Source organism: Poecilia formosa, unplaced genomic scaffold (assembly GCF_000485575.1).
Source record: "Poecilia formosa unplaced genomic scaffold, Poecilia_formosa-5.1.2 Scaffold6, whole genome shotgun sequence".
NCBI lineage: Eukaryota > Metazoa > Chordata > Actinopteri > Cyprinodontiformes > Poeciliidae > Poecilia > Poecilia formosa.
This window is the reverse complement of record NW_006799945.1, coordinates 1,728,832-1,742,871: the sequence shown is the minus strand read 5'-3', so window position 1 is coordinate 1,742,871 and position 14,040 is coordinate 1,728,832. Positions and strand designations below refer to the sequence as shown.

Below are 14,040 nucleotides of genomic sequence, written 5' to 3'. Positions count from 1 at the left end.
AGGTTCTCTGAAATCTGAACCGTTTGCCTTAAAGCCTGTTTGAGATTTTGTGTGTGTGTGTGTGTGTGTTCAGAAGGTGGGAACACCCCACCACCACTAACACCACCACGGTTCAGAGTGTTACCCTGACAACAGGGTTAGAGGCTGTCCCCCCGGCCAAAGAAGAAAGACCCAGCCTTCTGACGCCGGCCAGAGAAGAAAGACCCAACATTCTGACGCGAGCTTAAAACTGAGTGCAGCCGTCTGTTTGGAGTGCATTCTTCTCCTTTGTTTGGTGCTGTTCCTGTTGGAATGCGTTCCTTCTTTTTTTACTTTCCATACTCGCTTGTAAATGCCAGATGCTTTCCTTCTTTACTGCAGCTTTTTAGATTTGTCATCAAACATTTTCCATTTCATTTATTACTCGCGCCTTCACACCCAAGATTTGCCCGGCTTTCGTTATTCTCTTGCCATTTTGCTCTTGCACTGAGAATTTGAAATAAACTACTTTATTTTACAAATTGCTGTACTGTTTCGCAGGGTACGTATGCAGGGCTTATTTTTCAAATTAATGTCACCAAACCGAGCAAACTTTTGCAGCATAAACCATTTCTGTCATTATATTGTTGAACTATTTCTTTGTCGTGCTTCTCTGTCCAATAGTTTCATTCGTTTCCACACAGTAGACACTTACACAAAAATGCTTTAGGTGACTTAAGGTAATAATAATTCCTACTTATATCCTTTGCCTTTAAACAGCTCCTCACTGCAGTATGGATACTTTCTTTTGTTCCTTAATGTTCTATACTTTTCTAACTTAAAAAAAACCTACCTAACACATCTGCATAATTTCTTACATTATGTAGGTTTGTCAAGACATAATTAACATGTCTCAATGGCGGGCTGACTGACATAATCAAAGACATTAAATAACAGATATCTGATGCATATACTTTGAGCTGATAGGTAAAATCAGGTCATTTTTTTGTTGCAAAAACAGAAAAAAACTAAAACTACATCTGCAACAACCTAAAAGAATATTTGAAAATAAACGTTTTTTAAATTATTTTTGATAGTACAGAAATGGTTTTCTTCTATAACAACACAGAGCCAACCTTTGTTCCCTGTTCTCTCAGGATCACATGCTGCTGTTCTTACTTAGGATAGTTATTCAGGTTTTTTTTTATGTAGTTTTATTCATATCAGGTATGAAAGTGTATATTATCTATGACAGAAATAATAGCTTTAATGGCCTGCAAATAGCTTCTATATTTTGTACGCATTATTGATATTTTCATTTCTCCACAAGCAGAAACGTGTTTTGGCTGACCTAAATGGCTGATTGACAGTGGCGATGTTCTCAAAGACCCTGGAACTAACCTTTAAAAGTGCTTTGATCGGGTTTGATCCTGTTATTTCAAACCGGATTTGGACTTTCCCAATTATAATATTTAATTTTGTGCCGGCAGAGAGCATGCAAACCGGACGGAGCTCGTAATCAGTTCAGAGCGAGACACACAAAGCCAATTCAAAGAACCACAGTAAGACACACATACAACATACCAAGAAGGGTGTGCAATGTATGCATAAATATGTGCATATATTTTGAATTTCTCCCCATTATCGTCCCTTTCATTTATTTTCTTACTTCATGATTTTGAGTGATAGTGATGTCAATTTTCACTTGGAGGGAGTGTAAAAGCCATGAGACGAAACCGCGTAATTGGCATGCAGTGAGAACAGCAGTTGAAAGTGAACGTTGGTGTAAATTAGGTGATGGGTCACACTATGTTATCTTTAACTCATTTTCACACGTGTGCTGACCAGCTAAGCCTCTTGTCATAGTTTCTGACTCTCTGCGTTGTCGCTTGTTGTTACCTGTTGGTGTTTTCTCTCATGTGCCCTAAAAATACCAGAGTTGTCTTTGTAGATCTCACAGATATGCACATACACATAGGGATGCATCAAAAGATGCACACCAAAACACATTGTCATTGTGCACGCTCACATACACCAATCCCTTTCACTCCATTCACCCTCCCTAGGGAAAAAAAAAACTCCTGCATCAGCTGCTAAATTGCCTAAACTCCCTCTCATCCGCTAATGGGCTACCTGTCTTCCTCCACGTCTGCCTCTCTGTCTACATTAATGAGTTTCTGTTGTCTGTCTGTCTGCCTCTATGTCCTCCTGAATGTTTGATGTCTTGTCTTTATGTTGACTTTACTCATGTCTCTGCAGAGGAGAGTTCCTGCTGTGCTCATGTGCCCGTTTTCCTCTCGCCTGTTTTCATGTCTGCTCCTAATTTAACCGTTTTCTGGGTCTCACCATGATGCTTTTAACTGCCCTTTAGGGATACTGTGATACTCAGTCTTTACTCGAAACACTTACATATTCTCTTAATGAATTGTGCTCATTTCCTTGTTTGGTGCAACTCGTCAACAAGAAAAGGCCAGTGAATGAGTGAACTCTTGCATGCAATGAATGAAAACTTTAATGTTTATATTTGAAAGTGACATAATATTCAAACTTTGAAGCTTTTCTGGGCATGTTCAAAATGTACATACCAGTCTTAAGAGTGTACATAAAAGCCTGTGGTGTTCCTTGAGCTTTATATATATATGTATTGTGGAGACAAGTAATAACAGTACTTGCATGTCAGATATGCCTAATTTAAGTGTAATATTTTCTAAAAAAGTTTTTTTACAGATTGTCCCCGATTAAATCAAATTACCTTCTGACAGTCATGTTTAAGAAAGATTTCATTACAGTAAACTAATAAATTATAGAAAATTACTTTAGCTGTTGCTATGGTGTGAAATGTCTCTTGAATGGTTCTTCCTTTTTGTTCATAATTTTGTCAAATCAGAAATGATCAAAATTTTCCATCCCACTGTGTTTTCACAGCTTTTAACCGTAATGACCAGTTGATCTTTTCCATCATTTGGTAAAGTTAAAAAAGCTTTTGCCACACACTGACAAAAATCTTTGGACAAGGTAAAAACAATCGAATAAATGTGGCAGAGGAAGATCTACTCTTAAAAGTAAAAAGGGAAGTAGATACTCCCTGAGAATTGAGACTAAGCAGTCAGGATAGTAAAGGGTATCCTCTCCATCTTTGTAACTGCAATAAAAACATCACATTAGTCATTGTCACTGACTCCCCTTCTACTTATTCCCATTGTTCCACTTTTGCCATGGGGTAATATATCCTTCTGAAAGAGATGTTTTACTCGCTTTCACAGCATTTAAGAACTGTCCTTGCTCATCATCTTCTTCTGCTTCTCCCTACAACTTTAGATCCATTTTGTCTCAAAGTAGCTGATCTGGGAGTGATAACGCACCTAAATTGAATGCAGTCTAATTGCAAAACAGATTAAATTGTTTCTGTTCTTTCTAGTATCCAGACGAGCTATTAGCAATACTAACTTGCAGATTTCTTTTGATATTAAAGTTTAGCTCAAAATTATTCACCTTTAGCAGATCAAGATTAAAAATCATTCTCACTGAGCTAAATGAATACATTTGCAGGTAAATAACGTATTTTTCGGACTATAACCCACTATTTTTACTCCATGCTTTGAACCACGCGGCTTATAGCTGTCATAACGGGTGATAGTGAACGTACCCACATTCAAGAACACAATCAGGAGAGTAAATCACAATAATAAGGTTTATTAAATAAAGAGTGGAGAGGGAGTTCTGGAAACAGGGTTGGGACTGCCGGGTCGTCAACTGTAAATAGGAGGATTGATGTAAATACAGTCGATAATTGAATAATTAGCGGAGCTAGTCGGAGAGTCTTACTTGGGAAAAGAGTAGCAAATGAGCTGGGTTTAGGATGTCGCCTGGTCTTGCTGGAGGTCGGAGATCCAGAGCTCGCTAATTCGGCGAGCGATGCACGTGGGAGGGCGGACAGGTAAGAAAGGCTGTAGCGGACGGCTGGCAAACTGAGAACTTGGATTTATCCAGGGACAAGGATCTGGCTTTCAGCAGGTAAGACCTGAGGCGTCAGAGAGAGGAAAGGTTCCTCGGGAGGCTGGTCGAATCGGAGACCGTTCTGAGGTTCGGCGTCCTACAGGTACGACCTGACGAGGGAAAAACACGACGAAGGTTACTTCAGACTTTAACTCAGAGGGCCTAGCTCAGAGATAGTTACCATTCAAGGTTAACACTCAGGCACCGGAGTGTTTGCCAGCCGCCGTCTAAATACTCCACTTCAGCCCTCTTCTGATTAGCCACAGGTACAGCAACGGGGTCTGCCCCCGCACCTTCCAGGGGCTCAACCCTGCAGCTTTTAAGTTGAAGGCTATCGATCTGGCAGTACAGATTGATAGCCACTGTACGTAAACTCGGCATGAACGAATCCAAGGTACGCAGAGCTGCGTCCTTAATAGCAGATTTATCAATGTTGGAAAGCCGAGAGTGGCGGAGATACCAGCGGATTATGACCCGGTGCAGCTTATATGTATGTTTCCTTTTTTTTGTTTGTTTTTTAACTTTGTGGGTGCGGCTTATAGTGAGGTGCGCTGTATAGTCCATAAAATGCCAGACTATAGATATGTAGTCCTGTGTATGTATTTAAACTCTTAAAGATCAAACTCACAAACTGAAAATGTAACTTTGAAGATTTAAATGTACAGATATAGAAAAAAAAAAGTAAATTTTGTATATCATGACATAGTAGCATGAGCCAACTTTTGAATCTGGACCCTTTTCAAAGGTCAATAACTTTTAAGCCTGCTTGACCCAAAACCTTGTTCTGTAAAGTCAAAGGTTGTGAAGAAAAGCACTCGAGCATTTCAAATACTTGGGTACCAGCCATGCCGTTGCAGAAACAACACCTCATAGACAGTATTTTTTTCTAAAGGATTTAGTGTGGGTTTTGTTGCCTTCACATATTAGAATACAGATGCCTGTTGTGTCACCTCTTATTGTCTATTGTTTGTTGGTCTCCATCAGTGTTTCCCCTTTAATGTCAGCCTATTTCATGAAACCTGTCATAAATAGAGCCATGTTGACAGTTCAATTTACCTCATAACCCTTCATATAGATATATATGTGCGTGCACACACACACACACACTCACACACACATTGACTTCACTGTTGAGCATCAGTTCCATTCCAGGTACCTCTTGGGTTTCCACAGAGACGGGGGAGGGAAAGCAATAACGGCACACTTGACCCATCTGTTTTTTATTGGCCTGTTCTCACCTTCACACAGACCCACTCACACACACCTTGAATCTAATCTGGGAGACCTCACCTCCGTGGTGATATTCCTCCATCCTCCCCAGAGGATTATAGGAGAGAAGAGGGGCGAGGAGGAGAGGAGGAAGTTAATAATTTTGCCTCTCAGCAACCTGAAGGTGATAAGATTGTGTGTTTGAGTCTCGTATCACATGCGGACACTTGTGCAGCAGTGCAAAAAAACACGCTGTACATAAAGGGGTCATTACAGCTTCCCATCCTTACTCGTAATGTTTGTGTTGTCCCTGAAACGTCAGACAACAATCTTGCTAGAACTTTTTCAGGAGCTGTTTGTGTGAACCGTGTGTATTTGATAGTGTATCACTGAACGACACCAGTTCTGGGTAGAGCAACATATCTGGGGCAAATATTAGGAAAAAAAAAAGAAAAGATTAGCCCTTGCGACAAGGTTGTTTACTGTTTATTCTGGTCGCCAGTCGCATTCCTCCTCATACTGGCAGTCGTGAAGATTTTGTTTTCACTTTTTATTCCTTTGTGGATTTTTATCCTGGTTCAGATTTCTGTCAAAAGTTTGTGTGTGTGCACGCAGATATTTGTGTGTGCCTGCCTTGTGCATTAATTATGTTAGGCTGCTCGTCTGAACTCAATCTTTCCACAGCCATCAGTCGTTACAGTGGCTTCGGGGTCCCATTTAGGGAGTTCCCATTTTTCTCCATGCAAATAGCACTAGAGCAGATTAGGTGAACTTGAAGGAATTAAAAGGGATTTATTGCAAGTTGAAGGCAAGGTAATGAATTATGAATAACATGGATATAAAATGTAAATCTAACCTAAGTAAACTGTTTTCAGTTATTCTGAAAAATTATTTTGTAAATAAGCTGCATTCAGACATTTCCTTTCTGATTGATTAGCAGAGCATTAACATACAAAGCCTCTGTTCTGCCCATAGAAATCCCCTTCTGCCATGAACACACTCTAGTTGGCTGTGTGTATAATTGAGGCTCTTCCTAAGAACACTTTGACATGTAGACTGGAGAAGCTGCTGATCAAACCGCCGACCCTTCAATTAGTGGATGACCTGCTCTACCTCCTGAGCCTTTAAGCGCCTTGGTCGCAATAAAAAATAAAAATAAAAAAAAACATTGTCTAATGAGCTGAATGTTTGCAGTTTTTACTGATTCACACTCACACAGCTTAGGGGCCCCTTGTGTTGTGTGTTTGCAGCAGTTTTTCTTTCCTTTTGGTGATCATTTATGAACCATATTAAGAGATGCAACAGTCAGAATTTTCTGGCCAATTTCTGAGGTCTGGCTTTAGTAAAGCTTTGACCCGCAGGCGTCAGCAAATTATGATTTCTCTCGAAGAACTGATATTACAAAAACAGCATTCAAAATATTTTCAGTCCAGCTTTCTTACTGTGAGCAGTAGGTGTTTATATGACCACATCACTGAGATGTGATGTCACTGAGAGCATTTCCCGTAAAGGAGGGTTTTATTAATGTCCTAAATCTGTGTTTCAAACTGTTTATAGCATCTTATATAATAGTTAGCACAGTTTGCAGTGCTGAAGTGGCCACGTATTACTTTAACTATGAAATTTGCAAAAAATAATGCCAATGTTAGAACATTGAAGGCTCCAGTGGATAAAACAGATCAACATTGCTGTATTCTTTTCGGTTTATTGTTTCTGTTCAATGTCCTGCTCTTTCTCTTGCAGCCTGACTGGCAGACGTGTCTGACATGTCACAGAGATTAACGTCTTGCATCTCTGTGCTTCCTCAGGCCTCATTTTAAACACATCCTTCATACTGATAACTTTTTTTTTTTTACTCTCTGTGTTGAAGACAGTTTTCGTGAGAGCAGCTTGGTAGTGGTTTACATGTGGACCATTCACTGACTGAGAAAGGCAGTGTTGTTGAGTTTCTGAATCGAGCTACAGATCATCCAATTACAGTCAAGAGCCAGTTTCTCAGTGCATCTTAAACTGGAATAAAATTTTAAGTATTTGTATTGTGCTTTTATGACTGGGCTGGTAATTTCGCCAAGCCATTCTCAGTGGCCAAGACTTAACGAGTGACATTCTGTCCCTGCAGTGTGTATAAACAACAAACGATTAACTTGTTCCTCAATGGATTTTCTCTTAGCTTATTGTTTGTGGTATTTTAGTGTTTTTGTGTGTATTTGGGGAAGTGGGTATGTGCGTCATTTTGCGCATCGTGAAGCTTCCCTACGGCAGCACTGCCGCAGAAGGCAGCACAGGTGTCTGTTTTGTGATTACTTGTATTGCACAGACCTATCACTGTTGTTATAACTGTTTGATGGGAATCTTATTTTTTGTTTAATTTTTTAAAAATTCAGTTGTTTTGCAATAGTTATTATTGTTGATCAATTTTATCACCTTTTTTTGTTTACATCCATATAAGTATTGTCTGACCAGTTACATTTGGACTGATGCCTTTTTTTTATCTCTCATTTGTCACAGTTCTCAAAGGAGAAATACTTGCTGGAGTCTCCGCCAGAGAAACTTCGTAAAGAACTGGAAGAGGAGTTGAAACTGAGCCCTGCTGACATCCGGAGCCATGGCTGGTACCATGGACACATCCCCAGAGAGGTATTAGTGCTGCCGGGTTTCTTTACTTGTTGGTCAGACTACACAAGGTAAAGACAGTATAACAGCAATATAAAAATTTTCAAGCACAATAACTTCCATTACCAACGAATGCTTCACAAAATTCCCGGGTGGGTTTAGTTAGAAGCTTAAAACCTTAAGTTTTTGGTTTGCTTTTGTTTATTCCGTTTTTTCAACACTCCTAAAGAATGTAGCTCAGTCATAAATAATTCATCATATATGCTTTTTTAAATATCAGTTTTCCTCATGTGATCTTTAAAAAAAAAGAATGAATTAAGTAATTTGGTGGTAACTATGAGCATTACCGTCTCAAGTAAAGCTGACTGTGTTTTTTTTGTGTGCAATAAATGGGGAGATATGGCTAATTTCAAAATGTGTTTAGTTTGGAGAAAGAATGCTTTTTAGTGTTAAATTGTTGTAAAGATACAAATACCCTTTTCACCTAAAACAGTAAGTTTTCTTTATGCTAAAATACATAACTGCAAACATATTTGAGACCTTTAGGTGGATGTTCAATGCACAAAAACCAAAAATATTAAACTATCATTAATGTGGTGGACAACTCTTCTTTGTCAACTGTCTAATTGAAATCTGGAATTTACCTGGTTGGATTTATTATGAGTGGGACTGAGTATTATTTCTGCTGCTACAGAAGCACTTAAGACTTCTATGTCCTTCATCCTCCAGATTTAGAAAAAACTTCCAAAGCTTCAGAGTTTAGGGATTTAGCATCCCTGTTATTTTTCTACTTTTCCCAGTTGTCTTTTTTTGTGACTGTGTGGGACCTTTTTCTCTGAGGTTTTATGATTATGTATGCATGAAAATTTCTTGCCAGCACAAGGTCACTGTGGAGGGACCTGCTAGACATCACAGACAGCAAGTCAGAATTTAGATGCAAATTGGTGGCAAAAAAGCACAAATGAAAATGAATGAATGATTTAAAGACTTTATGTAGTTAATGAACGAGTGTTGAAGCTGAATTTTACAGTTCAAGGACCGTGTGTTCTTAACAATATGTCTGTATCCAGAGCTTTACACAAAGCGCACAGATAAATCGGAGAGTGTATCGGAAGATGTAGAAGGTCAAAATAAAAAAAAATAAAAAAAAGGTTGTTTACAGATCTGTTAACACCGTCTGAGTTCAGAAGCTGAAAACATGTGAAACCATGTGTGAAATTTGGAGGAGAAAAGAAAAAATGTGTTGGTGTGGCTGTAAACAACAAACATCTAACAAAACAATTTCGGAAATATTTTGGAGGTCAAAGAGTTTGGAAATTACTGTTTTTCAGCTTTCGGTTTCTTTTTTTACATTTTGTATTTTTTGGGAAAAAACCGTCAAGAAGATAAAATAAAAGTTGAAAGTGCATATTATCATCTACATCACAGCCGTGGCTCAAAATGATTTTGTTTCCTTAGAAATAGGAGGAACAGTTTTGTGATTTCGTTTTAAACACCTTGCTGTTGCTGAAAATATCTTACTACACCTTCTTCAGTCAATGATTCATTCACACAAAGAAATTTGTTTTTAGTGCAATAAGATGCATTCACTGCAAGACAAAAACAAGACGCTCGAGGCTCTGACTTTCAGTCACTTCTCAAGATGAAACTTGTATGATACTGGTATTTTCTAATTTCGTTTTGAAGAAATTGAAGTACAATTTTCTAGTTGTCAAGCAAAACAAAAACTATAGATTCTTAGCAGAAACTTATAGGAAAATAAGTAGACACCAACTGATTTTAGTAACGTTATCAAAGGATTTCCCAGCTGGGTGTAGGTCATGTTTTAAGAGTTTTAAAAGTCAACATGTCGTGGGAATTTTAAGGCTTATTTTTGTTTCCTGTTAAAAAAAAAAAAGTTATCTTAATTACAACAGTTTTGAATGTTGGTCTGTTTTCAAGACAACAAATGCAAGAATAGTAGTTAGACACAAATGAAAAAGGGTGTAACTCTACCTCCAGATTAATTCACCCTGGTGGTTACACACGCAAAAATCCGAAACCAAAGAAATAAGCAACAGTTTCGCATAAGAATAGAAATTCTTTTTACATGGAACAAATGTTTCACAGAACACACTCGTGCCTGTAATCGCACGGTATTAGCAGAGTGATTACTCCGGCATCATCTCTGGCTTTGAAAGGCGCAGTTTAGGCGGTTTACTCACAGAACGACACTGATTAATGAAGCCCATCATCTGTCGCAGCTCGGCAGCGAGTGCTTTAGCGTTCGGAAGGAGGGAGACTCTGCCAAACAGACAGCTGCGTATGTTGCTGATGTACGCAGTTGAGCTTCACAGCTGGGGACAAAGACGCAAACACACACAAACACACAGTTTTGGGAGCACATGTGGAGGGTACGTCTTCATCATCTTCGTCTCCCTGGCTCTTGATCAACCTGCGTCTCTTTCGAACACAAAACACCGACTTGTGCCATCTGCATGTTTTTTGCTCCTTTGATTTACATGAAATATTCATATATTCAGGGATTTTCCCCCAGTTTAAACTTTGGGGGAAACCCCAGGCCAGGTTACCAAGATAGCACTTAGTGAGCTTATTTTAATCAGTTTTAATCCCGTCCATCCCTCCTGATTATGCTCTTCATCCTCTAGTTTTAAAGTTAAAATATCTCACTTTTAAGGAAGTTATATAGCTTTCCCTTCATATTTTTTTTTTAAATTTCTAATAACACAATCCTACTCCTTTTAACAGAATAACATTTGGCACTGGGGGAGATAAAAGCTTTGCATGAATTTGAGGCCTTTTGATCTGTGCATTTGCTGCCTCCTGCTGGCCTGTGACACTGTTTTCCTTTTGGCTTTGTTGCTCTGCATATTTCATGGCTTGTTTAAAGAATTTAACGCTTCTCACCCTCTGCTTTCACAAACAGCCTTCTTACAGGTTGCTTTAAAAGACACACTCCTCAGGCTGATTTTAACGCCTCTTTTTCCCACACATCTAATTAACGGATTTTTGGTATTTCTTTTTCCCCACAAGTGCCGTTTTAGTTTTAGCTGGCAGTGATACGTTATTCGTTGATCGTGAATGGAACATTAGTTTTCTAGATTGGCTCTTCATTGGTGTTGTAGAGTATTAAGTGGATCGTAAGAACTGAATCGGTGTGAAAAATCTGTTTAACACTAGGACAAATGTTTGATCAGCAGCACTAAGTCCTGAAGAACTGTTATAAATAACCACACATTTCCTAAGTCCCTTATTCATCTTTCAAATTGTGACAAACAAATTATTCATACACATGCCACAACTAATGTAGCCGAGTTTGCTGCTCTTTTTCTGTTTGCATTGTAGTTTTTTGTTTTTTTGTTTGTTTTTTTTTTAACTTAACTGGGCTTTTTCTCTTCCTTTCAGGTCTCTGAGTCTCTGGTTTTGCGAAACGGTGATTTCCTTGTGCGAGACTCCCTGACCAATGTCGGCGATTACGTTCTGACCTGTCGATGGGACAATGAGGTGCTCCACTTCAAGATCAGCAAAGTTCTGGTGAAATCAAATGAGACTAAGGTACGTCAACTTCTGCTAGGGCAGGGATCTTTAAGCAGGAAAATATGAAGCAGTCGATGTGAAAATATGAAATACTTTTAACTTTCATAATTTTATTACATTTTAAAAAGCGAAGTTTAGTGGGGAAAAATGTTTAAAGAGACAATGAGGATGTAAAAATCTGATCAGGTGCATATTGCAACCAGTTGTTTGCAACCAGTTGTTTCCATTGATGATGCATTTGTTCTCATCTGTTGGGAGTTCGCCCATTGAGTCACTGTGTTCAACAACAGTGATATTATGAGACTATTTCATTAGCAACAGGCCGCCACGTGCTCGGTCTGTTCCAAGTTATCAAACCTCACCTTGTTTAGCTGCTTATTTTACCGAGGACACAAGAGTTCTGCATTTTAAGCTGAATTGGAAAGTTTGTCTTTGCCAAGACAATAAATGTTTCTCTTTTCATTTGGTATTTTTGTGTTTGTTGTCTCGTTGTCTCTGCTAACATGCTGCAGGTGTACAAAGCTGACCAGCTGCGATCCTGCTTACTCTTTCTTTTGTGTGTTTTTACCAGCTGTGAGATCATTTCCGTGATATTATTGGAGGATCAAGACGATCCGCCGATGTTTTACTCACTTAATAAATAATAGAATGGAACAAATGTTCTAAGCAAGTGTTCAAAACAAAACCTTCCCTCCTTGTCTTCCTCAGGTGCAGTACGTGTTGGAGTCAGACAGCTTCGACTCTGTTCAGGAGCTCGTGCGCTTTTACGTGGGCCAACGCAAAGCCGTCTCGCAGTCCAGCGGCGCCCACATCTACTGTCCCGTCAGCAGGACTCTACCTCTGCGCTACCTGGAGGCGACCTTCGCCCTGTCCAACAGCAAGCACAGCTCCGCCTACTCGCCGTCCAGCCAGAGGGGGGCGTACATCAAGCGACGGAGCGTCACCATGACGGACGGGCTGACGACAGAAAAGATGATGCCTCACAGGTGAGGAGGGCGCGGACGCTGATGTTCCCTGACAGCTCTTTCTCTCTTGCAGCTTTGTGAGAAATGTTATTGATTTTTTTTGTGTCACATACATAATCAGTGATTCAGACAGCCCCAGTCCAGTTGAGACACCGTTGGCCCCGCCCGAGCCAGAGCCGGAGCCTGTGTCCGAATGCAGGTTGTGTTTATGTGTGTGACAACAATGGTGTTGCTCTGGTTCCCTCCACACTCCTAGAGCCCCTTCACTTCACAGACACCTGTAGTACTTCCCTTTGTGATGAGAACTGTTCACTTCTGCACCCAGTGAGGCAAGTTTTAAACGGCATGTAGCTGTTTAAAACTTGATGAATCTACCAATGAGGAGCAGACAAGATTCTGGGCACCAAGTTGCCTTTTTCCAACCATAAACTTCAATATAATTTATTTAGAATGTATTTAACACCCAATTATGAAATGGAGTAAAAACAAGACATGGTTCAAACTTTATTACTAACTTGTGTGAAAAGTGTAGTGTGCTTTTGTTTTAAACCTCTATGAGCCAATACTCTGAAACCACCTTCCCAAATGTCTGCACGCTTTGTATGATCTAGAAACTAAAATCTTTGCCCAATCTTCTTTGCAAAAGAACTCTGACTCAGTTAGATTGGATGGAGAGCTTGTGTTTACCATCATTTGGTCCACACAAATGGACTAAATGAATTTTGGACTTTGACTGGGCCGGTCCAACACACGAGTCTGCTTTGGTTCTCCCAAGTCTCAAATGTTAATCCTAGATAGGAATTTATCTTCAAACGTCTTACTACCAATCCTGATTGGTAGTAAGTAGTAGTAGTAGTAGTAATAGTAGTAGTAGTAGTAGTAGTAGTAGTAACGCATCACCACAGCATGATGCAGCAACTGTTTTGCTGTAGAGGTGTTAATGCTTAGGATGAAGTCCAGTTTTAGTGATCTCAGGCGTGCGAGCCAAACGGTTTGACCTTGATGTCATCTGACTGAAATGTCGTCTTCTGCATGTTTGCAGTGTCCCACACATCGCCTGAGGGAAACTACAAGCAGGAGTAATTAGGGGTTTATTCTTGCTGGTCTTCCATGAACTTTAGATTTGTGGAGATTATTAGTGCTAATTATCGTTTTGTCAGATGTTCTTATCTAAGCTGTGTAACTCTGCAGCTCCTCCAGAGTTAAAATTGGCCTCTTGGCTGCGTCTCTCCGTGGTGGATGGCCTTTAGGAGATTTTGGGCACTTCAGAAGACATTTGTTTGCACTTGATTTTATTTTGGTCTGTCAGAGTAAAAGAGGTTGAAAATAAATGCAAACCAGACTTTTTCAATTTTTTATAAAAAAAAATAAAAATAAAAACTTTATTGCTTGTAAGGCTAGTGAATCTCAGGTATTGATTATTTTCTCCTATTTCCTAAATCAAACTCATGTCTGCTTCTGCCTTGTTGTAGTTCATAAATAACAGAAATGCAGTTTTATTGCGACCGTCTCACAAACTAAAACATTCCTTCTTCCCTCACCCTGTAAGAAAGAACATTTACATCCGTACCAAGATGGCTCCTGTCATATAACGCGAGCTTTAAAATGCCGTTTGCAGCCCATCAACTATTCACCACCATAAAGACGCAATGCGCAATTGTGCGATGAGCATGGACCAGATTCAGGAGTACCGCTGCCCCTTGTCGCCTGTCGGGGAAACCCCGCTGTCTCCTGCGTATAGTGCTGGTAAGTGACAGACTCC

General features: G+C 39.6%; 1 protein-coding gene and 1 long non-coding RNA gene across 5 annotated transcripts in view; one reads left to right on the top strand and one right to left on the bottom strand.

The window, feature by feature from the left end:
- The window catches only part of sh2d3ca (SH2 domain containing 3Ca), a 56,529-nt gene that overhangs the window by 36,338 nt on the left and 6,151 nt on the right, over positions 1 to 14,040 (top strand). For 3 of the 4 annotated variants that reach the window (XM_007566481.2, XM_016679019.1, XM_007566499.2), the window contains 5 exons: positions 7,672 to 7,800; positions 11,182 to 11,331; positions 12,022 to 12,299; positions 12,400 to 12,477; positions 13,897 to 14,024. In XM_007566481.2, coding sequence (XP_007566543.1) covers positions 7,672 to 7,800; positions 11,182 to 11,331; positions 12,022 to 12,299; positions 12,400 to 12,477; positions 13,897 to 14,024 — 763 coding nt within the window. The remainder of the gene's footprint in view (positions 1 to 7,671; positions 7,801 to 11,181; positions 11,332 to 12,021; positions 12,300 to 12,399; positions 12,478 to 13,896; positions 14,025 to 14,040) is intronic. The other variant, XM_007566490.2, reaches the window with a different exon arrangement.
- LOC103147907 (uncharacterized) lies at positions 3,631 to 11,118 on the bottom strand. Its single transcript, XR_477298.2, has 3 exons — positions 9,981 to 11,118; positions 3,784 to 4,064; positions 3,631 to 3,711 (listed from the first exon to the last, which is right to left on the bottom strand). It is a non-coding gene; the product is annotated as an uncharacterized LOC103147907 (long non-coding RNA).